The sequence below is a fragment of the Mobula hypostoma genome, chromosome 15 (assembly GCF_963921235.1).
Source record: "Mobula hypostoma chromosome 15, sMobHyp1.1, whole genome shotgun sequence".
Lineage (NCBI taxonomy): Eukaryota > Metazoa > Chordata > Chondrichthyes > Myliobatiformes > Myliobatidae > Mobula > Mobula hypostoma.
The window spans coordinates 9,683,350-9,707,841 of NC_086111.1; the positions used below are offsets into that span (position 1 = coordinate 9,683,350).

Consider the following 24,492-nt stretch of genomic DNA (forward strand, 5'->3'; position numbering starts at 1 on the left):
AATTAAGGCCTAGTTGTCAGTTTTACTTGGACCAATGTGACAGCATGGTGTCATCAAGCACTTACAGCAAATAATTTGATTTGTGTTTTCAAAGTTAATATATTGTAGTTTGTGAAATCCTTAATGATGTTCTAAGTATTGACTGAAGTCTTAATTCTTGTAAACTTTCAGAATGAACTGGACAGTGTCAAAACTCAGCTGTTACTGAAAGGTGAGCTTACATTTTGTTGTATTATGTTCTTTATGATGAGGCATAATTGTGAAATGTATGACAAATACAAAATAGAATGGGCTACAGTATTTGGTAAATTGTGCCACGTGCTTTTTAAGTTTTAAGTAATACAGATATGATATCTACAGAGGTATCACACACAAAATGCTGGTGAAACACAGCAGGCCAGACAGCATCCATTGGAAGAAGCGCAGTCAATGTTTTGGGCCTAGACCCTTCGTCAGGACTAACAGAAAGAAGAGATAGTAAGAGATTTGAGAGGGGGAGGGGGAGATCCAAAATGATAGGAGAAGACAGGAGGGGGAGGAATGGAGCTAAGAGATGGAAAGTTGATTGGCAAAAGGGCTGCAAGGCTGGAGAAGGGAGAGAATTATGGGACGGGAGGCCTAGGGAGAAAGAAAAGGGGAAGGGAGCGCCTGAGGAAGATGGAGAGCAGGCAAGGAGTTATTGTGAGAGGGACAGAGAGAGGGAAAAAAAGGAAAAAATAAAAAAAAATAAGGAATGGGGTAAGAATGGGAAGAGGGGCATTAACGGAAGTTAGAGAAGTCAATATTCATGCCATCAGGTTGGAGGCTGCCCCAGTCCTGACGAAGGGTCTTGGCCAGAAACGTTGACTATGTTTCTTCCTATGGATGCTGTCTGGCCTGCTGCATTCCACCAGCATTTTGTGTGTGTTGCTTGTATTTCCAGCATCTGCAGATTTCCTCGTGTCTATAGAGGTATGTCTATCTAAACATAGTGACCATTTTAAGTATTTTTTTTAAAGACTTTGATTGGTCAGGAACTGTATTTGTCTTTACATATGGTACGTTGACCAAAAAAGATGAAAAGTTATGACGTATAGAATGCACCTTAAATCTTTGAAGCCTTTAACCTATATTTAATGACTGCTTCTGCATTTATTTATTTAATATGCTACTTGTTAGTATTTCAAAAGGCCGATAATGCAACCCCTAGATACTGTTGATGTTACTGGCTTTAAAATGTAGGGAGTTCCATCTGTACAGCACACTCTTTCAAATGACAAATGTCACATCTCAATCTTGCCACGTGGACAATGGTGAGCTTGCACCAGTTTTCTAAAATGCTTTATATGGGCATAAGTGGCAGATCCCTACTAATATTTATTTTCTGATTTGCAAGGAGATGGGTATTAAACAACAATCAGAGAAGAGTATAGTACTCAAACCATAACCTGTCTGATTTGTGTTCTTGAGCTTGACCACGTATTTATCATATTGTATTGGTTCTATTGATTTAATTTCTACTTCAGTTGGTCATTTTGAACAGTTAGAACAGTCAGACTTTCACATTAGAAACAATAATCCTGAGAAAACCCAATTTAATATTTATAACCCATCCCTGAGTTTGACAAATACCGATAGTTTTCAACCATTCAGGGATTTCTATATATTCCCGAGAGTTATGCCAAATTCCAAAACCTTTAGCTTTAATTGGTAACCTAACGGTTCAGACTTTGTCTCATATTTTCTTCAGTTATTACTCTACAACCATCAGGCTTCTAAACTTCATTAACCATTGTTCTAAGCTGGTTCTACGTGCTATAGACTCACCTTCAAGGACTCTTCACAACTCATTTACAGCCCAGTATTATTTTTATTTACACAGTTTGTCTTTTGCACATTGGTGTTTGTCAGTCTGTCTATTTTTGTATAGCTTTTCGTGAAATTTTATTACATTTCTTTTTTCCTGTAAATGCCTGCATGAAAATGAATCTCAGTGGTTTCAATGGTTTCAAAGGTTTCAAAGGTACATTTAATATCAGAGGAATGTATACAATATACAACCTGATATGTTTTTTTTCTTCGCAACCATCCACGAAAACAGAGGAGTGCCCCCAAAGAATGAATGACAGTTAGATGTTAGAACCCCAAGGCCCCCCAAGCTTCCCTCCCTCCCGTGCGTAAGTGGCAGCAAGCAACAATCCCCCCTTCCCCTCCGTCACCGGCAAAAAAATGGCATCGGCACCCGCCATCAAGCACTCAAGTGTGAGGGGGGCAACAGCAAAGACACAGACTTGCAGTACTCTAAAGACTACATTGTTCACCTGGTATTTGACGTACCACAGGCTGTCTCTCTCCCCCTAATAAGGGAGAAAGAGGTGCCCCCATTTCACAGAGAGTTGGGAAACATAACAAACAACTCGCTGGTTTACGATGTTAAAAGCTCGTTGCATCGCTTTTTCCCAGCTCTGTGCCCAAAGATCTCGGGTCTCTGAGCATACAGCCTTTGATATTCTACCTCCCACAACATACTAGTCTTCTGCTCGGACACCGACTTCCGATTCTCCCATCTAGAGAGCCACGAAAACTCAGTCTTCCAAAGGTGAGCGGAGCTCTTAGGCCGAGCCCTTGGTGTGCCAAACAATGGCCAGTTGTGAAACCCAGAGAGCAGATCCCATTCCCGCAAAGAACCGTAGTCAGCGTGTAACTCCATGTCAGGGTCTTCAAAGGAACCCTGAAAGGGGAAAATAGAGTTATTAAAGATGAAAATGAGCTGTTTCCAAAGCCACAAGCAAAGGAGTCACTGTATTGTAGTATTGTAGTGCTTTTGACATGTTTTTATTGGTGCACTGAAGATTGGACACTGTCCTTGTAAATGAAAAAGATTTCCCATTCTGTGATTGGCATCTTGAATACATTAATCTTCCTCCATTATCTTCTGATCTGATACTTTTGTTTTCTCAATCTTGGGACACCCAGTCTTTGTGACTCTTGAGAATTGATATCTTAACCATGATCTGAAGAATAAAAATAGATTGAATTTATATACAGTTGATCTTTTTTTGGTGGTAAACTCATTTTGCCTCAAAACACTAAATTATTTTTCAAATTATATTAAAAGGAAATTAAATATCCCTGAGATAGGAAATAATATGAGATAGCTCTGGTAACATTGTTTGAGATAAGAGCATCAGTTCAAGATACCAAACAATCTTGTGCACTTTTTTTAGTAATGCTATGGTATTGTTGCTTACAACTCATATTTCTATAACATCTTTAATGCAACTTTAATGCTAACGAGGGCACTTTGCAAGAGTGATATCAAATAAAATTTGACTTGCTAGAGATTGGAGTAGATACCTGAAAGCTCTTTTGAATTTGTAAGGATTGCCTTCAAGGGATGTGTTAAATGGTGTGTCCTAAGTAAAGTTCATTGTGTAAATGACATTACTTATGGTTGGATTAGGAAAGTTAGAGTATTTGTCTGCTCTTGACCTTCACATTTGGTTTCAGGGAAAGAAAAGAAGGACCAACAATCAATCATTGATACACTGAGGAGTACACTGGATAGACGCAATGAAAAAATAGAGTTTTTAACCAGGGAACTGAATGAGGCAGAAATACTGTGTTCAACTCTCAAGGTATTCTATACATACATTTGTTTTCACTTGTCTGATTGGACTGTGATGCACTGATTCATTGGTGCATTAATCTTTCCTTACATTAACAAGGGGTTTTATTTTCACAGAAGCAGGTGAGAAAGCTGGAACAGCAGGGAGATGACTCAAAATCTGCAAAGGAAGAGGCTCGCAGGCTTCAACAGAAATTGAAAACTGTGGAAAAGTATGGAGAGACAATTTTTAAAACAGCTTTGTAGATTATTTTGGTTAATTGTGCCAAACATACAGCATATTATCTTCATTATCTTCAACAGTTTTTGCTTGTATTTATGGTGGATGTGGACTCTCCCATCACTCTATCAATTTTTTTCGGCTCAGTTCTTGACTAATTTCCCCCTTACAGTTTCACATTAGCTATCTAGCTTCACATTAATTTATTAAGCATTTGAAATTTATTGTTATACATTGTTTGTAAATCACTTTGAATTCAAGGTCACATTGAGTAGTAGTTTTACTAAGAAGGGTCTTGCGGTCCACGTCCTTAGATGTTGTTCAAAGTTGAAGTGCAAGTTGATATCAAAATCAGAATCAGGTTTGCTATCACTGGCATATGTATTGAAATTTATCGTTTTGCGGCAGTAGTATATTACAATGCTTAATAATAAGTATTATAATTTGCACTTAGTATATATTAAAAATGTAAATAAATAATGCAAAAAGAGAGGATAAAAAAGTTACTGAGGTAGTATTCATAGGTTCATTGTCCATTCATAAACCTGATAGTGGAGGGGAAGAAGCTATTCAGGCTCCTGTGCCACCACTTTGATGGTAGCAATGAGAAGAAGAATGTCCTGGGTGATGGGGGTCCTTAATGATAGATGTTGTCTTTTTGAGGCATCGCCTTTCGAAGAGGTCCTGGATGCTGGGGGAGGCTAGTGCACATGAAGAAGCTGGCTGAGTTAACAAATTTCTGCTGCTTTTTTTGATCCTGTGCAGTGGCCCCTCCGTACCATACTGTGATGCAACTAGTTAGAATGCTCTCCATGGTACATCTGTAGAAGTTTGAGAGTGTCTTTGATGACATACCAATTCTCCTTAAACTCCTTATGAAATATAGCTGTTGTCATGCCTTCTTTGTAATCGCATCAATATTTTTGGTCCAGGATAGATTCTAAGAGATGTTGACACCCAGGAACTTGAAACTGTTCACACTTTAAATTTCTGATCCCTCGATGAGGATTGGTGCGTGTTCCCTCTACTACTTCCTGAAGTCCATAAGTCTCTTCTTAGTCTTACTGAAGTTGAATGTAAGGTTGTTGCTGTGACACCACTCAATCAGTTGATCTGTCTTGCTCCTGTATGCCTCCTCATCACCATTTGAAATTCTGCCTGCAATACTTGTGTCATTTTCAAATTTAAGGATGGTATTTGAGCTGCGCCTAGCCACACAATCATGGGTGTAGACAGAGTAGAGCAGTAGGCTAAGCATACATCCTTGAGGGGTACCACTGTTGACTGTCAGCGAGGAGATGTTATTTCTGATCTGCAAAGGCTGTAAGTCTCCTGGTGAGGAAGTCAAGGATCCAGTTGCAGAGGGACGTAAGGAGGTTTTCGAGCTTTTTGATTAGAACTGAAGGTATGATAGGGTGGTTAAGAAGGCATATGGTGTGTTGGCCTTTATTAGTCAGGGGACTGAGTTCAAGACCTAGGAGGTAATGTTGCAGCTCTATAAAATTGTTTTTAGACCTTACTTGGAGTAATGCGTTCAGTTCTGGTTACCTCATTATTGGAAGGATGTGGAAGCTTTAGAGAGGGTGCAGACATGATTTACCAGGATGATGCCTGGACTAAAAGGCATATCTTATGAGGAAAGGTTGAGCAACCTTTCCCTTTGCCGAGGAAGAGAATGAGAGGTGACTTGATAGAAGTGTATAAATTGACAAGAGGCGTAGATCAGGTGGGCATCCAGAGATTTTTTTCCCCAGAGTTGAAATGTCTAATACAATGGGGTATAACTTTAAGGTGTTAGGAGGAATTTTAGAGGAGATGTCAGAGCTAGGTTTTTTTTTTACACTAATTGGTGCATAGAGCACCAGGGGTGCTGGTTGAAGAAAATATATTAGGAAAATTTAAGAGACTCTGAGATGGGCACATGAATGAAAAAAAAATGGAGGGCAATGAGGGAGGGAAGTGTCAGATTGATTTTTGGAGTAGGTTAAAGGTTCAGCACAAAACCGATGGGCCTGCACTATGCTATACCATTCACTGCTCTCGCACTTAGTTCAAGGATAGAGTTTTCTATGTCTTTATCTTCCATCCCACCAGCTTCCCCATGCAGTCCTCATTAATTTTTGCCACATTCAATACAATATCACCAGCCTTCGTATCATTGCTTCTCCCCTTTCAACATTCCATAGAGCTGGTTCTCCCTGTGACACCCTGGTTCATGCTTCATTCTTCACCAACAACAAAGTCCTTTTTCCTCTCATTGCCCTCTCCTGGCTTCTCTACAGTATTACCTAGACTAACACACTTCTCTGTTTCTCAGTTCAAATGAAGGGCCTCACACCTGAAATGGTACCTGTTTCATTTTCTGCTTATGCTGCCTGAACTACTGAGTTTCCCAACATTTTCTGTTTTCTCTAAATTTCAAATCCCCCTTTACTTTAAGTGTTTCTTCCAGGTGAAAGGCGGATTTACTTGAAACTCTTCCAAATTAGTGTACTGAATTCAGTGTTTATAATGTTGATTGCCCTATGTTTGAAAAACTGAACATATCAGATGGCAGTTTGTAGAGCACCTCTGCTTGCTTTACAAGGTTAATCCTTAGCTTCTACTTGTTTCACTTCAGTTCTCTATCTCTCTACTAACTTTGTTTTACTTTCTCTGAAAATGCTATGTGAACTGCTGGATAGTGAAAGCATTCTCTATTATCTGGCAACTGCAAGATCTTGTATCACATAGTTCCATCCTAGTTCTTTTTCTTTGTCTTTATTCAGGTAAATCAAACAAATCACCATTCTCAGCTGTCTCTGCTGCCTTTTGTCCGATTCTTCATCTCTAGTGTATCACAAACATCTTCTTTGTTCTCTCTACTGCTTCGATTAATCCGTGCAACACACATCAAAGTTGCTGGTGAACGCAGCAGGCCAGGCAGCATCTCTAGGAAGAGGTACAGTCGACGTTTCAGGCCGAGACTCTTCGTCTTCCTAAAGATGCTGCCTGGCCTGCTGCATTCACCAGCAACTTTGATGTGTGTTGCTTGAATTTCCAGCATCTGCAGAATTCCTGTTGTTTGTCGATTAATCGTGTTTGGTTTCTAACTTTTCTTAGTTTGACAATAGATCATATCTCCGAAAGGTTCATTCTGTTTCTCCACAGGTGCTGTCTAATCTGCTGAGTGTTGCCATGATTTTCTGTTCCTGTTTCAAAATGCTATGAATTTTTTTCCTCTGCCAAAAATAAGAGTGAGGAAAGTTTTAGAATAATTAAGTTATTTTTTTTTACAATAATTAACAAAACCACTTTAAGCTGAGGCACCATCTGCTCTCTGATGTACAAGATCGTGCAGCACTAATTTGAAAAAGATCATGGGAGCTCTCCCTGGTACATCAGTGTCTGATAAACAGCTCATGCAGTTGTTATTAAACTGCTGTGCTGGAGATTACAGTGTGTCAATTGTCTTGTGTCCTGTATTACAACAGTAACATCATTTACAGCTGTGAGGCACTTTAGATCATGCCAGATACTATAGAAATGTATGTTGGTCTTTATTGTCACAAAATAATGAAACTTTTTTTTATGCCCTTTTTATTGGCAAATTGCAAGATATGGTGATGTGAAGTATTGTGAGCAGTTTTGGGCCCCATATCTACAAATGGATGTGCTGGCATTAGAGGGTCCAGAGGAAGTTCACAAGAATGATCCTGGGAATGAAAGAGTTAATGTATGAAGAGCAGTTGATGGGCCTTTACTCACTGGAATTTAGAAGAATGAGGGGAGATCTCATTGAAACTTATCAAATGTGGATGTGGAGAGGATGTTTCCTGTAGTGGTGGAGTGTACGACAGAGGGTGTTGGGGAATGAATGTAATGGGTGACAGATGAAAGCTATTGTTCGTCACAGAAACTGTTCTACATGATTCACAAACATCGTCATTGAGCTGTTGTGTTCACTTTAAGAGACAATGTTTGACATGTCAGTGCAAGGCCACTGCTTTTTTGGTTTGTCATAATGGAAGTAAAAAGCTGCAGCTTTTCTTAAGCATATAAAACAACTCTCCATTAGCCTTAGAATAGAAGGCTATCCCTTTAGAACAGTGATGCAGAGAAATTTCTTTAGTGAGAGGATGGTAAATCTGTGAAATTCATTACCTCAGGTAAGGCCAGGGTAATTGGGTATATGTAATGATGGAGTTGATAGGTTCTTGATAATGAGGGTGTCAAAGGTTATAGATAAAAGGCAGGAGTATGAGGTTGAGAAGGACAATTGGGTGTCAGCTGTGTAAGCACCTTGTAAATTTAGCACTTTAGAGGAGGGTTTATATGCCAAAGGAGGAGCAGGAGAAGATGGCAGCACGCGCGGCCACTTCGGTGGTGATGTCTGCTATCTGTCAAGTAGGGGACCGTGCACAATTCTGATTTGTTGGAGACGGATGTGGGAGTACAGAGGAACACCTGGAAAACTTATGAAATGCCCGCTTCGCTGCTGCTGCTACTGTGTGGTAACTGGAATCTCCGGAACAGAAGGCCCCAAAATCCTTGGCTTTGCGTGTTTCAGCGGCCGGAGTGAGGTCGAAGGCACTCGGCAGAGGATGGCGCTCGGGAGGCTGTATCAGAGAGGCTAGTCGGAAGCTCGAAGTTTTCAGATGGATGGACTCAGTGTCGGCTGTGGTCGGCTGCTTCCAAGGCATCGGCAGGTTGACGGTGCCTGGAGGTTTATGGCAGGGAGTTTCTCCCTTTTGCTGCCTGCTTTGGGGACTCGGGAGTCGATCAACTCGGGAACTTTTATTTACCGTGCCCATGGTTTGTTCTTCATCAAATTATGGCATTGCTTGGCACTGCTGTAACTATATGTTATAATTATGTGGTTCTGTCAGTGTTAGTCTTTGGTTTGTCCTGTTTTCTGTGATATCACTCCGGAGAAACATTGTATCATTTCTTAATGCATGTATGCATTTCTAAATGACAATAAAAGAGGACTGAGTGTTCTCATAATCTATGTGGAGGTTAATTTTATGTAAGAAGAAATTATATTGTAACTGCTAAATAATTAATAATGCACAGTAGAATAGACTGAATAAGCAAACCTAATTCTTGAGACAGGTCAGGTATCTTAAGTTTATTTCTGTTCCCAATTAGAACAATGCTCCACCTATTGTCCGGTTCTTTATCAACCTTTCCCCATTTTATTCTGAACACTTAAAAGCCTTGTTCATGGCCAGAAAACCCACATGTTCCGTGCCTGATGGCGTGAGCTACCATCCTGATTCCTGACCTCTTCCCTTGTGCCTATGATTATTCTTACAGCCAAAATCTTAAATCAGGAATAAGAGGCTCAGATGACATACAATCTAGGCATGTACAGTTATGTACAAGTTAAGCTAATCCAGTCTGGCCCAAAATTCAGACTTGAGAACCGGCATGTCAATACAGTTAAGTAACATTTAACAGACAAAATTGAGTAACTTTCTCCATTTTTATTAGTGCTGGTGAAATCAACTGTCAATCATGAAATCATAACCTGGCCAATGTTTATTTTTCAGTATTCAGCTGTTGCTTCAAACCCAGAGGCCAGAAGTTGAAGAAATGATCCGGGAAGTTGGAGTAGGACAATCCGCAATAGAGCAGCTGTCCATTTACTGTATCTCCTTAAAAAAGTAAGAAAGAAAGTTTTGTATTTTAAATAATACAAATGGTTTAATCAGCAGACTAAGGATGGAGAATCAATTTTTTTAAGCTGTGGCAGATCCTAAGTTTTGAGTCCATACAATGCAGTTCCTCACTAAAATGAATCCATGCAGTCTGTTTTTTCACCAGCTCTGATACATTAGGAAATCTTGAACCAGAATCTGCAATGAAAGTTGCTGTAGGAAATGTCATTGTGCTTCAGCAGATGGTGCTTACCTTGGAGTGAGATAAGGCAGGTGCTTAAAGCAGATTTGAAAAAGTTACTCCTGGGGGATCTTACCTTGACTATAAACAGGCTAAGAACATTTGTTTATGAGGATTGAAGGAGATTCAATCATCAATGCAATTGTCTTGTTCAACAAAATTATTCCTTAAACTTTGGAGAAACATGCAGTATCTTTGCCCATGTTAACCTATGTCCTCAAAGCATAAAGTGGGAGGACTTGGGGAATAAAAGATATAACAGTCCAAGTGTCCACCAACAAGATCCTCAAATTCTTAAAAGGATCAGGTGCGGTTGTTATGTTTCAATTTAATGAGCCATTTCAGATACACAAAAGAGAAACAAGAAAATACAAGGTTCTAATGCGGCTACTTGAGTTCAGAAAGGTTACTAATAATAATGCCTGTCAGTGCATTAAATAAACTTTGATAAGTAGATCTCCTTTCATTTAGACAACACTAGTAAATTTTAAAAAGTATTTATACTTTCCTGAGCTGAGACTCTTAAGGAACAAAGACGACTGAACTTCCCATGCCTTACGATCGTAGTACAACCTGAAAATCTCTGCGGAGACCTCCAAACAATATGGAGGTAAGTAAGCACTTCAAGGAAGAGAAGAACAATGTACATACACTGTTAATTCCATTTACAGATACAATAGGGTTTGCTGTTGCCATGCAGGTCTCTAAAACTGTACAGTGCTACTATTCAGCAGATTGGAAACACAGTTTAGGGTACAAATCCTAGTCTCTCAATGAAGCCTATGCACAAATGTAGCAGTATATCACTCTACTTAGCACATTAGCAGTTAGCCATTTTAAGTTGAACAGTCACATTGTTTTTAATAGAAAGTGAATTTGATTCTTTTTGCAGCTTTATAGAGCTCTGGATAGGCTGCATCTGCAGTATGGCAGTCAGTTCTAGTTACCCCATTAGAACATAGAACTTGATACAGCAGAACACAGTACAAGTCTTTCGGCCCACAAGGTGCCAAACTTTTTATCTACTTTAAGATAAATCTAACCCTTCCCTCCTACATAGCCCTCCATTTTCTTATCATCTCCATGCCTGTCTAAGAGCTTCTTAAAATGTCCCTAGCAATCTACCACTCCTGGCAGCGTGTTCCATGCATCCGTCACACTCTCTCTTAAGAACTTGGCTCAGACACCCCCACCCCCATACTTTCTGCCAATCAACTTAAAATGGTGCCTCCTGGTATTTGAGGTAAAAGAAGGATGTGGAGGCTTTGGAGAGGGTGCAGAGGATTGGAGGGAGGTGAATGTCGTCCCCTTGTTCAAAAAAGGTAGTAGGGATAGTCCGGGTAATTATAGACCAGTGAGCCTTATCGTGGGAAAGCTGTTGGAAAAGATTCTTAGAGATAGGATCTATGGGCATTTAGAGAATCATGGTCTGATCAGGGACAGTCAGCATGGCTTTGTGAAGGGCAGATCGTGTCTAACAATCCTGATAGAGTTCTTTGAGGAGGTGACCAGGCGTATAGATGAAGGTAGTGCAGTGGGTGTGACCGACATGGATTTTAGTAAGGCATTTGACAGGGTTCCACATGGTAGGCTTATTCAGAAAGTCAGGAGGCATGGGATCCAGGGAAGTTTGGCCAGGTGGATTCAGAATTGGCTTGCCTGCAGAAAGCAGAGGATCATGGTGGAGGGAGTACATTCGGACTGGAGGGTTGTGACTAGTGGTGTCCCACAAGGATCGGTTCTGGGACCTCTACTTTTCGTGATTTTTATTAATGACCTGGATATGGGGGTAGAAGGGTGAGTTGGCAAGTTTGCAGATGACACAAAGGTTGGTGGTGTTGTGGATAGTGTAGAGGATAGTTGAAGATTGCGGAGAGACATTGATAGGATGCAGAAGTAGGCTGAGAAGTGGCAGATGGAGTTCAACCCGGAGAAGTGTGAGGTGGTACACTTTGGAAGGACAAACTCCAAGGCAGAGTACAAAGTAAATGGCAGGATACTTGGTAGTGTGGAGGAGCAGAGGGGTCTGGGGGTGCATGTCCACAGATCCCTGAAAGTTGCCTCACAGGTAGATAGGGTAGTTAAGAAAGCTTATGGGGTGTTAGCTTTCATAAGTCGAGGGATAGAGTTTAAGAGTGGCGAGGTAATGGTGCAGCTCTATAAAACTCTGGTTAGGCCACACTTGGAGTACTGTGTCCAGTTCTGGTCGCCTCACTATGGGAAGGATGTGGAAGCATTGGAAAGGGTACAGAGGAGATTTACCAGGATGTTGCCTGGTTTGGAGAGTATGCATTATGATCAGAGATTAAGGGAGCTAGGGCTTTACTGTTTGGAGGGAAGGAGGATGAGAGGAGACATGATAAAGATATACAAGACATTAAGAGGAATAGATAGAGTGGGCAGCCAGCGCCTCTTCCCCAGGGCACCACTGTCAATACAAGAGGACATGGCTTTAAGGTAAGGGGTGGGAATTTCAAGGGGGATATTAGAGGAAGGTTTTTTACTCAAGAGTTACTGGTGCATGGAATGCACTGCCTGAGTCAATGGTGGAGGCAGATACACTAGTGAAATTTAAGAGACTACTAGACAGGTATATGGGGGAATTTAAGGTAGGGGGTTATATGGGAGGCAGGGTTTAAGGGTCGGCACAACATTGTGGGCCGAAGGGCCTGTACTGTGCTGTACTATTCTATGTTCTTTGTTCTAGAACATGTTTACAGGATGCCGCCAAGGCAGTTGGACAAACTTGGGCTTTTTCTGCAGTGGCAGGAACAGACCATAAGACCATAAGACAAAGGAGCAGAAGTTGGCCATTTGGCCCATCAAGTCTGCTCCACCATTTTATCATGAGCTGATCCATTCTCCCATTTAGTTCCACTCTCCCGCCTTCTCACCATAAGCTTTGATGCCCTGGCTACGCAGATACCCATCAATCTCTGCCTTAAATACACCCAATGACTTGGCCTCCACTGCTCCCCATGGCAACAAATTCCATAGATTCACCACCCTCTGACTAAAAAAATTTCTCCGCATTTCTGTTCTGAGTGGGCGCCCTTCAATCCTTAAGTCATGCCCTCTCATACTAGCATCCCCCATCATGGGAAACAACTTAGCCACATCCACTCTGTCCATGCCTTTCAACATTCGAAACATTTCTATAAGGTCTCCCCTCATTCTTCTAAACTCCAAGGAATACAGTCCAAGAGCGGACAAATATTCCTCATATGTTAACCCTCTCATTCCGGGAATCATTCTAGTGAATCTTCTCTGTACCCTCTCCAACGTCAGCACATCCTTTCTTAAATAAGGAGACCAAAACTGCCCACAGTACTCCAAGTGAGGTCTCACCAGCGCCTTATAGAGCCTCAACATCACATCCCTGCTCCTTTACTCTATTCCTCTAGAAATGAATGCCAACATTGCATTCGCCTTCTTCACTACCGACTCAACCTGGAGCTTAACTTTAAGGGTATCCTGTACGAGGACTCCCAAGTCCCGTTGCATCTCAGAACTTTGAATTCTTTCCCCATTTAAATAATAGTCTACCCGCTTATTACTTCTGCCAAAGTGCATAACCATACACTTTCCAACATTCTACTTCATTTGCCACTTCTTTGCCCATTCTTCCAATCTATCCAAGTCTCTCTGCAGACTCTCCATTTCCTCAGCACTACCGGCCCCTCCACCTATCTTCATATCATGAGCAAGCTTAGCCACAAAGCCATCTATTCCATAATCCAAATCGTTGATGTACAATGTAAAAAGAAGCGGCTCCAACACGGACCCCTGTGGAACACCACTGGTAACCGGCAGCCAACCAGAATAGGATCCCTTTATTCCCACTCTCTGTTTCCTGCCAATCAGCCAACGCTCTATCCACGTGTGTAACTTTCCCGTAATTCCATGGGCTCTTATCTTGTTAAATAGCCTCATGCGTGGCACCTTGTCAAAGGCCTTCTGAAAATCCAAATATACAACATCCAGTGCATCTCCCTTGTCTAGCCTACTGGTAATTTCCTCAAAAAATTGTAATAGGTTTGTCAGGCAGGATTTTCCTTTAAGGAATCCATGCTGAGTTCTGCCTATCTTGTCATATGCCTCCAAGTACTCTGTAACCTCATACTTGACAATCAACTCCAACAACTTCCCAACCACCGATGTCAAGCTAACAGGTCTATAATTTCCTTTTTGCTTTCTTTCCCCCTTCTTAAATAGCGGAGTGACATTTGCAATCTTCCAGTCCTCCGGAACCATGCCAGAATCTATCGACTTTTGAAAGATCATTGCTAATGCCTCCGCAATCTCCACAGCTACTTCCTTCAGAACACGCGAGTGCATTTCATCTGGTCCAGGAGATTTATCTACCTTTAGACTACTCAGCTTCCTGAGTACTTCCTCTGTCGTAATTGTGACTGCACACACTTCTCTTCCCTGCCACCCTTGAGTGTCCGGTATACTGCTGATGTCTTCCTCAGTGAAGACTGATGCAAAATACTCGTTAAGTTCCTTTGCCATCTCCTTATCTCCCATTACAATTTCTCCAGCATCATTTTCTATTGGTCCTATATCTACTCTCACCCGTCTTTTACTCTTTATATACTTGAAAAAACTTTTAGTATCCTCTTTGATATTATTTGCTAACTTCCTTTCATAGTTATCTTTTCCCTCTTAATGACCTTCTTAGTTTCCTTTTGTAAGGTTTTAAAAACTTCCCAGTCCTCTGTCTTCCCACTAATTTTTGCTTCCTTGTACGCCCTCTCCTTTGCTTTAACTTTGGCTTTGACTTCTCTTGTCAACCACGGTGGCATCCTTTTTCCATTCGAAAATTTCTTCTTTTTTGGAATATACCTGTCTTGCACCTTCCTCACTTCTCGCATAAACTCCAGCCACTGCTGCTCTGCTGTCTTTCCCGCCAGTGTCCCTTTCCAGTCAACTTTGGCCAGTTCCTCTCTCATGCCACTATAATTTCCTTTGCTCCACTGAAATACCGACACATCAGATTTCAGCTTCTCTTTTTCAAATTTCACAGTGAACTCAATCATGTTATGATCACTGCCTCCTAAGGATTCCTTCACCTCAATCTCTCTAATCACCTCCGATTCATTACACAATACCCAGAGGGAGACCTGACAGAAGTTTACCAGATTTTTCAGGGATTAGATGGGACAGACATCCAGTATCTTTTCCACAGAGTTGAAGAATGTCCATTACTAACGGGCATGCATTTAGAGTGAGACAGGTTAAGTTCAAAGGAGGTATGCAAGGCAAGTTTTTTACGGAGAGTAGGAGCGCCTGGAAGAAGTGTGCTGTGCACTGCGGAAGCTCCTAGATAGGCACGTGAATGTGCAGAGATGGAGGGATATGGACCTGTGCAGGCAGAATGGCCCAGTTTAATAGGCTTTTAATTACATTTAATTAGTTCTGCACAATATCCTCCGTCCAAAGGGCCTTTTCCTGTGCTGTTTTCTGAATCTCAAAATTAATTCAGCATGGGTTGCTCTTAGAAGTATGAGCACTATACAATTAATATAAGTATTCAAATATATAGACAAATGGAATTGATTACAATGCTAACACGAGGAAATCTGCAGATGCTGGAAATTCAAGCAACACACATCAAAGTTGCTGGTGAACGCAGCAGGCCAGGTTGCATCTCTAGAAAGAGGTACAGTCGACATTTTGGGCCGAGACCCTTGGTCAGGACTAACTGAAAGAAGAACTAGTAAGGGATTTGAAAATGGGAGGGGGAGGGGGAGATCCAGAATGATAGGAGAAGACAGGAGGGTGAGGGATGGAGCCAAGAGCTGGACAGTTGATTGGCGAAAGGGATATGAGAGGATCATGGAACAGGAGGGCTAGGGAGAAAGAAAAGGTGCGGGGGGAACCCAGAGGATGGGCAAGAGACAGAGGGAGAAAAAGGAGAGAAAGAAAAAGAATGTGTGTATATAAATAAATAACGGATAGGGTACGAGGAGGAGGTGGGGCATTAGCGGAAGTTTGTGAAGTCAATGTTCATGCCATCAGGTTGGAGGCTACCCAGACGGAATATAAGGTGTTGTTCCTCCAACCTGAGTGTGACTTCATCTTTACAGTAGAGGAGGCCGTGGATAGACATATCAGAATGGCAATGGGACGTGGAAATAAAATGTGTGGCCACTGGGAGATTCTGCTTTCTCTGGCGGACGGAGCGTAGGTGTTCAGCGAAATGATCTCTCAGTCTGCGTCGGGTCTCGCCAATATATCGGGAGCACCGGACACAGTATATCACCCCAGCCGACTCACAGGTGAAGTGTCGCCTCACCTGGAAGGACTGAATGGTGGTAAGGGAGGAAGTGTAAGGGCATGTGTAGCACTTGTTCCGCTTACAAGGATAAGTGCCGGGAGGGAGATCGGTGGGGAGGGATGGCGGGGGGGGGGGGAAGCGAATGGACAAGGGAGTCGTGTAGGGAGCGATTTCTGCGGAAAGCGGGGAGGGGGGAAGGGAAAGATGTGCTTGGTGGTGGTTTCCCTTTGGAGGTGGCAGAAGTTACGGAGAATAATATGTTGGACCCGGAGGCTGGTGGGGTGGTAGGTGAGGACCAGGGGAACCCTATTCCTAGTGAGGTGGCGAGAGGATGGAGTGAGAGCAGATGTGCATGAAATGGGGGAGATGCATTTGAGAGCAGAGTTTATGGTGGAGGAAGGGAAGCCCCTTTCTTTAAAAAAAGGAGGACATCTCCCTCATCCTGGAATGAAAAGCCTCATCCTGAGAGCAGATGCAGTGGAGACGGAGGAATTGAGAGAAGGGGATGGCATTTTTGCAAGAGGCAGGGTGAGAAGAGGAATAGTCCAGATAGCTGTGAGAGTCAGTAGGCTTATAGTAGACATCAGTAGATAAGCTGTCTCCAGGGATAGAGACAGAAAGATCTAGAAAGGGGTAGGAGGTGTCGGAAATGGACCAGGTAAACTTGAGGGCAGGGTGAAAGTTGGAGGCAAAGTTAATGAAGTCAACGAGCTCAGCATGCGTGCAGGAAGCAACGCCAATGCAGTCGTTGATGTAGCGAAGGAAAAGTGGGGGACAGATACCAGAATAGGTTTGGAACATAGATTGTTCCACAAAGCCAACAAAAAGGCAGGCATAGCTAGGACCCATACGGGTGCCCATAGCTACACCTTTAGTTTGGTGGAAGTGGGAGGAGTAAAGGAGAAATTATTAAGAGTAAGGACTAATTCCGCTAGACAGAGCAGAGTGATGATAGAGGGGAGCTGGTTAGGTCTGGAATCCAAAAAGAAGCGGAGAGCTTTGAGACCTTCCTGATGGGTGATGGAAGTATATAGGGACTGGACATCCATGGTGAAAATAAAGCGGTGGGGGCCAGGGAACTTAAAATCATCGAAAAGTTTAAGAGCGTGAGAAGTGTCAAGAACATAGGTAGGAAGGGATTGAACAAGGGGGGGATAAAACCGTGTCGAGGTATGCAGAAATGAGTTCGGTGGGGCAGGAGTAAGCTGAGACAAATAGGTCTGCCAGGACAGGCAGGTTTGTGGATCTTGGGTAGGAGGTAGAAACGGAAAGTGCGGGGTGTGGGAACTATAAGGTTGGTAGCAGTGGATGGGAGATCCCCTGAGCAGAGAAAGTCGGTGATGGTGTGGGAGACAATGGCCTGGTGCTCCTTAGTGGGGTCACGATCGAGGGGTAAATAAGAGGAGGTATCCGCGAGTTGTCGCTGTGCCTCGGCAAGGTAGAGGTCAGTACACCAGACTACAACAGCACCCTCTTATCGGCGGGTTTTATAGTAAGGTTAGGATTAGTGTGGAGGGAGTGGAGAGCAGAGCATTCGGAAGGAGTGAGGTTGGAATGGGAACAAGGTGCGGTGAAGTCAAGACGGTTGATGTCCCGTCGGCAGTTAGCGATAAAGAGATCCAGAGCAGGCAGAAGACCAGTGGGGAGTCCATGAAGAGGAGGAGGGTTGAAGACGGGAGAAGGGGTCATCAGTGGGGGTGAAGGAGTCCTTGCCGAAGAAGTAGGCCCGGAGACGGAGCAGGCGGAAGAAGAGTTCAGCGTCATAGTGTACGCGGAACTCGCTGAGGTGTGGGCGAAGGGGGACAAAGGTGAGGCCCTTACTGAGGACAGAGCGTTCTGCCTCAGACAGTTGAAGGTCAGAGGTGATGGTAAAGACCCGGCACAGATGAGAAGTGGGATCAGAGGGGGGAGGCTGGGGGTGTCAGTGGAGAGGGGAGGGTTGGGGTGAGAGGAAGATGGAGCCGCTGAGGGCCCAGGAGCTGACGGTGGGATCTAAGGGAGACGGGGTTGCAGAGTGGTAGTGAGGGAAGGGGAGACGGGAGTCACAATAGTGGCACATAAAGACCTGGAGTTCAAGGCTGGAGTCGCAGATGGTGGTTGCAAAATCGTTTTGAAGGTGTCCATGATCGTTGCTGGAGTCTGGGTTTTGAATATGCCCTGAGGTGTTGGAGCTGGTGAGATCAATGGCAGGGGCCGCAATCTGAAGTTCATGCCTCCTAGTTTCAGGGCCAGCAGGCTCTGGGGTCTGCAGATGTAAGATCTTGCGATCTTTGCCTAACATGACAAAGTCAAAAAAACGGTGATTGCAGGCATGGATCCGACGGAGGATGAAGTAACGGGTAGGACCATTACAGACGGCGAAGAAAGTGTCCCGAAGGTGTGGAAGGGTCTGGGATAGGAACGGCAAATACCTCCTCATGACGGCGAGGGTCGCCTTCAGAGCTTGACGAGAGAAGCGACAAGAGGCAGCGTCAATAAAATGTGAGTACCTGGGATCCTCAGAAGGTCCAAATTGAGAGGCTCAAAAACTAATACTGAAGCCAACTGGAGTAAGTTGGCAGCGGAGGCACGTTCCAAGAAAGGATATATGGCTGTGATAGTGAGTCTGAGTCAAAATGTGGTCGAAAAGTTGAAGAGCCGAAGAAATTACAGGTGGCGAGCAGTGAGAGATGGTTTCACTAAACTCCCGTCGAAGAGAAGATTTAAACTTCTTCAGTGTGGGCATCAGCAGAAGAGGCTTCGCAGTAGTGAATTTAAAAACACAAACACGAGGAATTCTGCAGATGCTGGAAATTCAAGCAACACACATCAAAGTTGCTGGTGAACGCAGCAGGCCAGGCAGCATCTCTAGGAAGAGGTACAGTCGACGTTTCGGACCAAGACCCTTTGTCAGGACTAGCTGAAAGAAGAGCTAGTAAGAGACTTGAAAGTGGGAGGGGGAGATCCAAAATGATAGGAGAAGACAGGAGGGGGAGGGATGGAGCCAAGAGCTGGACAGTTGATTGGCAAAAGGGATATGAGATTACAATGCTGCATTTTTTAATGGAAAAATACAGTTAAATGTTCTCAAACAAATCCTTGTGCTCCAATTTAATATTTTAATATTCATTTTGGAGAAATATTTCCTTCAATCTTTTTATATTGACCAGGTGTTGCAAGAGAAAGTACCATAACTGCCAATAAAGTAAAGCTCACCAATAAATATTTAACTAAATAATTAGCATAATAAATGAACAAATCTGTATTTTAATTGGGAAGTCAAAAGAGTGATGACTGTTTGAATAAAATTATTGATAGTGTTTGCTGGCATTTTAGAGCTAGTTGAGTAGAAACACCATTGAAATGAGAGGAGATTTTTTATGAAACTGCATTTAATGCACTGACAGCCATTATTATTGGGATCAATAGTTCTTACATAGAATGGCTAAGAAATTAATTTGGAATTAGATTACCTGTCATAAGAGAGCCAGAGAATCATTACAGTGCATACTAGGGATTAAATCTTTCATAGTTCCTTGAGAGCATCAAAGTACCTGTAGAAATACGGATAACTGTGTTAAAAGTGTACAGCTGTGGTGTAATTGCTGGTATTTTCCTTGGAGCACTGTAGGTTCAAATTGCTGTCCAGAGATTAAAGCATAAGTATCTAATTGGACAGTTCTCTGCAAAGTTGAGATCACAGCACTTCAAGTACACAGACAAATGTGTTTTAAATGTGATGAAGATTTCTGTGTCCGCCACTCATTCAGCAGCAAGTTCCAGATCTCTTCTACTCAGGGTATAGAAAGATTCCTCCATCTTCCCACCTTCTACCTTTTGACCCCTCTGCTGAAGGAAATAGACACTTCCTATTAATTCTGTCTCGGGCCCTCATTATCTTATTCACTTTAGTCTCTTTTCCATTGAAAACTACTCAGACTCAAACAATCTCCTTTCATAGTTACAATATCCCAACATCAGTGTAAACTGGGCACCCTGCCCAGCCTATTCAAATCTAATCAATGGCAGGCTGCTGGTTGTTCCATAATGAATGTCATAAACACAGTAGCATAATGGTTAAAGTGACACTATTACAGTGTCAGAGTTCAATTCTGATGTCCTTAATAAGGACTCCGTGAAATATGTGGATTTTCTCCGGGTTCTCCAGTTTCCTCCCACAGTCCAAAGACATGCCAGTTAGTAGGTTAATTGCTCATTGTAAATTGTCCCATGATTAGACTAAGGTTAAGGTACGTGGAGCTGAGAAAAATAGAGGGCTATGGGTAACCCTAGGTAAGTTCTAAAGCAAGTACATGTTCGGCGCAGCATTGTGGGCCAAAGGGCCTGTATTGTGCTGTAGGTTTTCTATGTTCTATGTTTCTATTAATCAGGGATTGCAGGGCAGCATGGCTCAAAGAGCCAGGAGGGCCTATTCCACACTATATCTCAGTATTACCTTGCCATTAATTGGCCATTGTACTTGCTGCATTATAACAGTGAATTAATGTTCTTCACTGTCGTTGGAGCACCTTCTGACTTGTAATGTATTTCTTTGCTTCAGTTAGATCAACACATACATTACAGTTGCATCTAAGTATTCTAAATTACTCAACTCCCTTTGAAATCTCTATAATGTGTACTTTTTTATTGGGCAAAATTCAAGATCTGATAGTGAATGCTTAAGTACAGAAATGCTGATGTGGCATTGAATTAATAGTGACTGTGGGAATCTATAGTTAAGATAGCCACTGCATTTCTACATTTCCACATGTGCCTACACAGGTTTTTTTAATATTCCTTTTCCCACAAAATACTAAATCCAACTGCATGGTCTTGGATCTGTCCATGGTACCTGTTTTCAACTTATGTATCCAGTTAATATAGCCATAGTCAAGTTTACTGTCATTTGTACAAGTACACTCATGCACAGGTGCAGTTAAAGCCTTAGTTGCAGCAGCATCACGAACACATGGTATTAAGACACAATATTCACGGGAAAAACATCAATTAAACATAATTTAGTAATAAAGCCCTTTTAACCATTGCTCTTGAACATTACTGCAACTGAGCCAGAACTTACTCAAAGACACTCTTTTTAGCAGAGCTAATGCTGTTGCCTCAGGGATTCAGATCCAAACCCAACCTCAGGTGCTGTCTGCTGAGTTTGTACTTTCACTGCAGAGCATCATGCATTTCCTAAATGCACTCCTTTGATGTGCTGATAAGCAAATTAATGCTACTACAGATTGAGCACCCCTATCTGAAATGCTTGGAGCCAGAAGTGTTGTGGATTTTGGAATATTTGTTATACTGAGGTACCTTGGGGATGGGACCCAAGTCTAAATACAAAATCCATTTGCATTATATATACAGCTTATACATACCCTGAAGGTAGTTTTATATAATATTTAATGGTTCAATGTGCATACAATTGATAATTTGAACCATCACAAAGGTAAGCTATCACTATGTCGGCCACCCAGTTGGACAGTCAGTGGCTGTTTGGCGTCACTATCGTTCCCAACTCTGAATTTGTGTGCTGTCAGTAAGCAGTATTTGAACATTTGTGCGATGAACAAGTGAAAGACAAAGTACATTTACTATCAAAGTATGTATACTGTTACAACTTTGAAATTCATCTCCTTACAGGCACCCACAAAACAAAGAAACCCAATGGCCCCCATTTTTTTTAAAAAGAAGACCATCAAACACGCAAAATGTGAGAAAAACAAATCATGTATACAGTAAAAGTAAGCAAATGACATTCAGATCGAAAGTTTACAAACATGAGTCCACAGCCAAAAAAACATCTGATCCAGGAGCCCGATATTTGCAGACCACAGCCTCAGTTCAGCACAGAGATGAGTAAACCTCACAGAGTAGTGAGCTGAACACTGGCTTGTTCCAGTGCTTAATTGACCAAACCTCAGGTCATTTTTACTTTTGAGCTTAGGCCCTGCTGCTTCAATGTGCTCTTGGGCCAGGAACCTGCTGTCTTGATTTGACCCATAGTGATCTTTCCAAAATCATCCAAACAACAGGTCATTCCTCGCTCTCGGACGCAGGCTGCACCGCCTCGACTCTGCTTCACCTCGCTTCTGCTGCTTTGAATTGCCTCCAGGTCCACTCCAGCGATAGCCAAATATTGGCTCATTCCCCGCTCCTGGTCCCGGACCCACTTGCCTCAATTCAGTACATACCCACCATGCCGCCACTATTCTTTGAGATTTAAGTTCACACCACAAAAGTTCCAGGTCATACAAGCGGTTCTAAAGCTCAGCTGTAAAAGTGAAGTTATCGGCTACTGTTTGCAGTAATCATTTCTGATTAAGAAAGTGCATTTTCTTAAATTCCTGCAACAAGTCTGCTGAATATTCACAATTGTCTTCAATTTTCAGTTGATCATGATAGATCTTTACTTGTTTCTTCATTAAGCGGCCTATGTTCACTCCGACACTACTGAATTCACTCAATCCACAATCAAGATCTTCACTTATCGCTTTATGTAGCATTATTCTATTTTTCACTAACTTCTAGTCGTTGCATATTTGAGTATTACTTCTCAGAATTGCAGAGGGCTGTGCATCACCTAGAAATCTTTGCAGCGCCTTGTGGAATTTTGCATTCATGATTTGATGTTAGTGCTCAAAAAAAATTCGGATATTGTAGGTTTGCAGATTTTGGTATTTTGGATAAGAGGTGTCCAACCTGTATAAATTGCCTCTTAACTTAAGTGAATAGTGGGACGAACCAAAGGGGGTTTGATTGACATGTAGAAGAATAAAATTACAGTGCCAATGATCTGTGTATAATTTCACTGCTGTCAGAGAGGAATTTATACATTCTTGTGGATTTCCTCCAGGTGATCTGGTTTCCTCCCACATAAGAAAGATGTATGGTTTAGTAGGCCAATGTCACATGGGTGTAATTGGGTGGTGCAGGCCTGTTGGGCCAGGAGAGCTTGTTACCGTGCTGTATCTAAATTCAATTTGAAAAAATACTGCAGCTTAGTTTGGTTAAATTAGCATAATCTGCAGATTGAACCATTACGGTCTCTCAGTGCCTGACCAGAAATTGTAGTTGATTGAAGATAAAATGTTGTTCATAATACATCCACATTGGTGTTAAACTGGCAAGTAACTGTGTTGAAAAGCATTCTTCTATTTCAACTGAAAAGCCTGATGAGAGCAATTTGTTGTGGATGTTAAGATTAATTAAAATCTTATTTCATAAAATCCCTGTCCACCTTATGAGGTGCAGGGAGCTATCCTCAGTGACCCACCTTGTCATTATGTAAATTTTCTGCAGGGAATATGAAAACCTGAAGGAGACATTTAAATCCTTTGTTGATATGTCTGAGAAGCTCAAGAAAGAAAATTTTGCCTCCAACTGCAAGGTTAGTGTTATACCTCAAGATTAATAGATGGAAAGCTTCAATCATTGGTCTTCTGTTTCTTATCTCTTCAATTTACCAAATGCACAAAACATACCCTTTCATAGATTTTAAAATCTAGGAAATACTTCCTATCAATCATAACTGTTCAGTTTTATTAAAATGATTTAGTAAAAAAGCTTAGAAAATATCTTTCTTTCTCCATTAGATCAATTTGCTTATGCCAATGCTTCAAAAGACTTAACAAATTAATCCCATGACCTGCTCTTTCTATGTTGTCTTTAACTAACTTCTATAAGTAGGCAGCTATTAAATCTGTTTACACAATTCTTTTAGATATCATGCGGGTAAAGTCCTGTGTTAGAAAGATAACAATTTGTTCATTGCCTTTCACTTTCCAAACTACAAATATAAAAACAGAAGACATTCTCTGTGATTCTACTTAAAGATTTTCTTCCTTGTTCAAAGATGATAACCTTGAAATTTATCCTATCGTCTTTTTAACTGGTCAGTGTCTGTGTTGTTAAAATTGAGCAGAGATAGTCTCATATCTAATCAACTTAGATAGGTAGAAGCCTCCACATTAGGAAGGAGAATACAAAGGATTACGGTTAATTGGGACACATCAAGAACAGACAATTTTGGCCCAATTAAGCGGCTGCCCCAATTAGCTGAAGTTTCAAGGAAATAATTAAAAAGGTATGAAAAAAATTGCATTTAAATGAAAAACAGAACAAATTAGAACCCTATCAATACTACTACAGTACTATAAAATTGTATTAGATCCTAATAGTTATCGACAGAGGAATTCAGTATACGCTGCTGTTTGTTTGATTAACTGGAAATGAACAAGCACCTAGTGTAGATAAAGGATACGATCCTTTCGATGATTGCATTTTCCAAATCTTCATTTTCATTGTAATGTTCAAGGTGATTGTTGATGCCTTCAAATTCCAAACCTGAATGCTTAAAACCTCAGTGAGCAAAACATTTCTGAATTGTCTTATTACTTATTTCTCACCAATTATCAGTGATACAAATCACTGCTTTTTAAACACAAATACACACAACTGACACTATTTTTAAAACTCCTCACTCTAAGCACAGTGTACTGTTTAACAGCCCTG

At 41.8% G+C, this 24,492-nt stretch overlaps 1 protein-coding gene across 2 annotated transcripts in view; it reads left to right on the forward strand.

Annotated features, from left to right (window-relative positions):
• The window catches only part of traip (TRAF-interacting protein), an 82,062-nt gene that overhangs the window by 18,074 nt on the left and 39,496 nt on the right, over positions 1-24,492 (forward strand). For both annotated transcript variants that reach the window (XM_063067701.1, XM_063067702.1), the window contains exons 5-9: positions 172-211; positions 3,490-3,617; positions 3,725-3,819; positions 9,362-9,475; positions 23,281-23,368. In XM_063067701.1, coding sequence (XP_062923771.1) covers positions 172-211; positions 3,490-3,617; positions 3,725-3,819; positions 9,362-9,475; positions 23,281-23,368 — 465 coding nt within the window. The remainder of the gene's footprint in view (positions 1-171; positions 212-3,489; positions 3,618-3,724; positions 3,820-9,361; positions 9,476-23,280; positions 23,369-24,492) is intronic.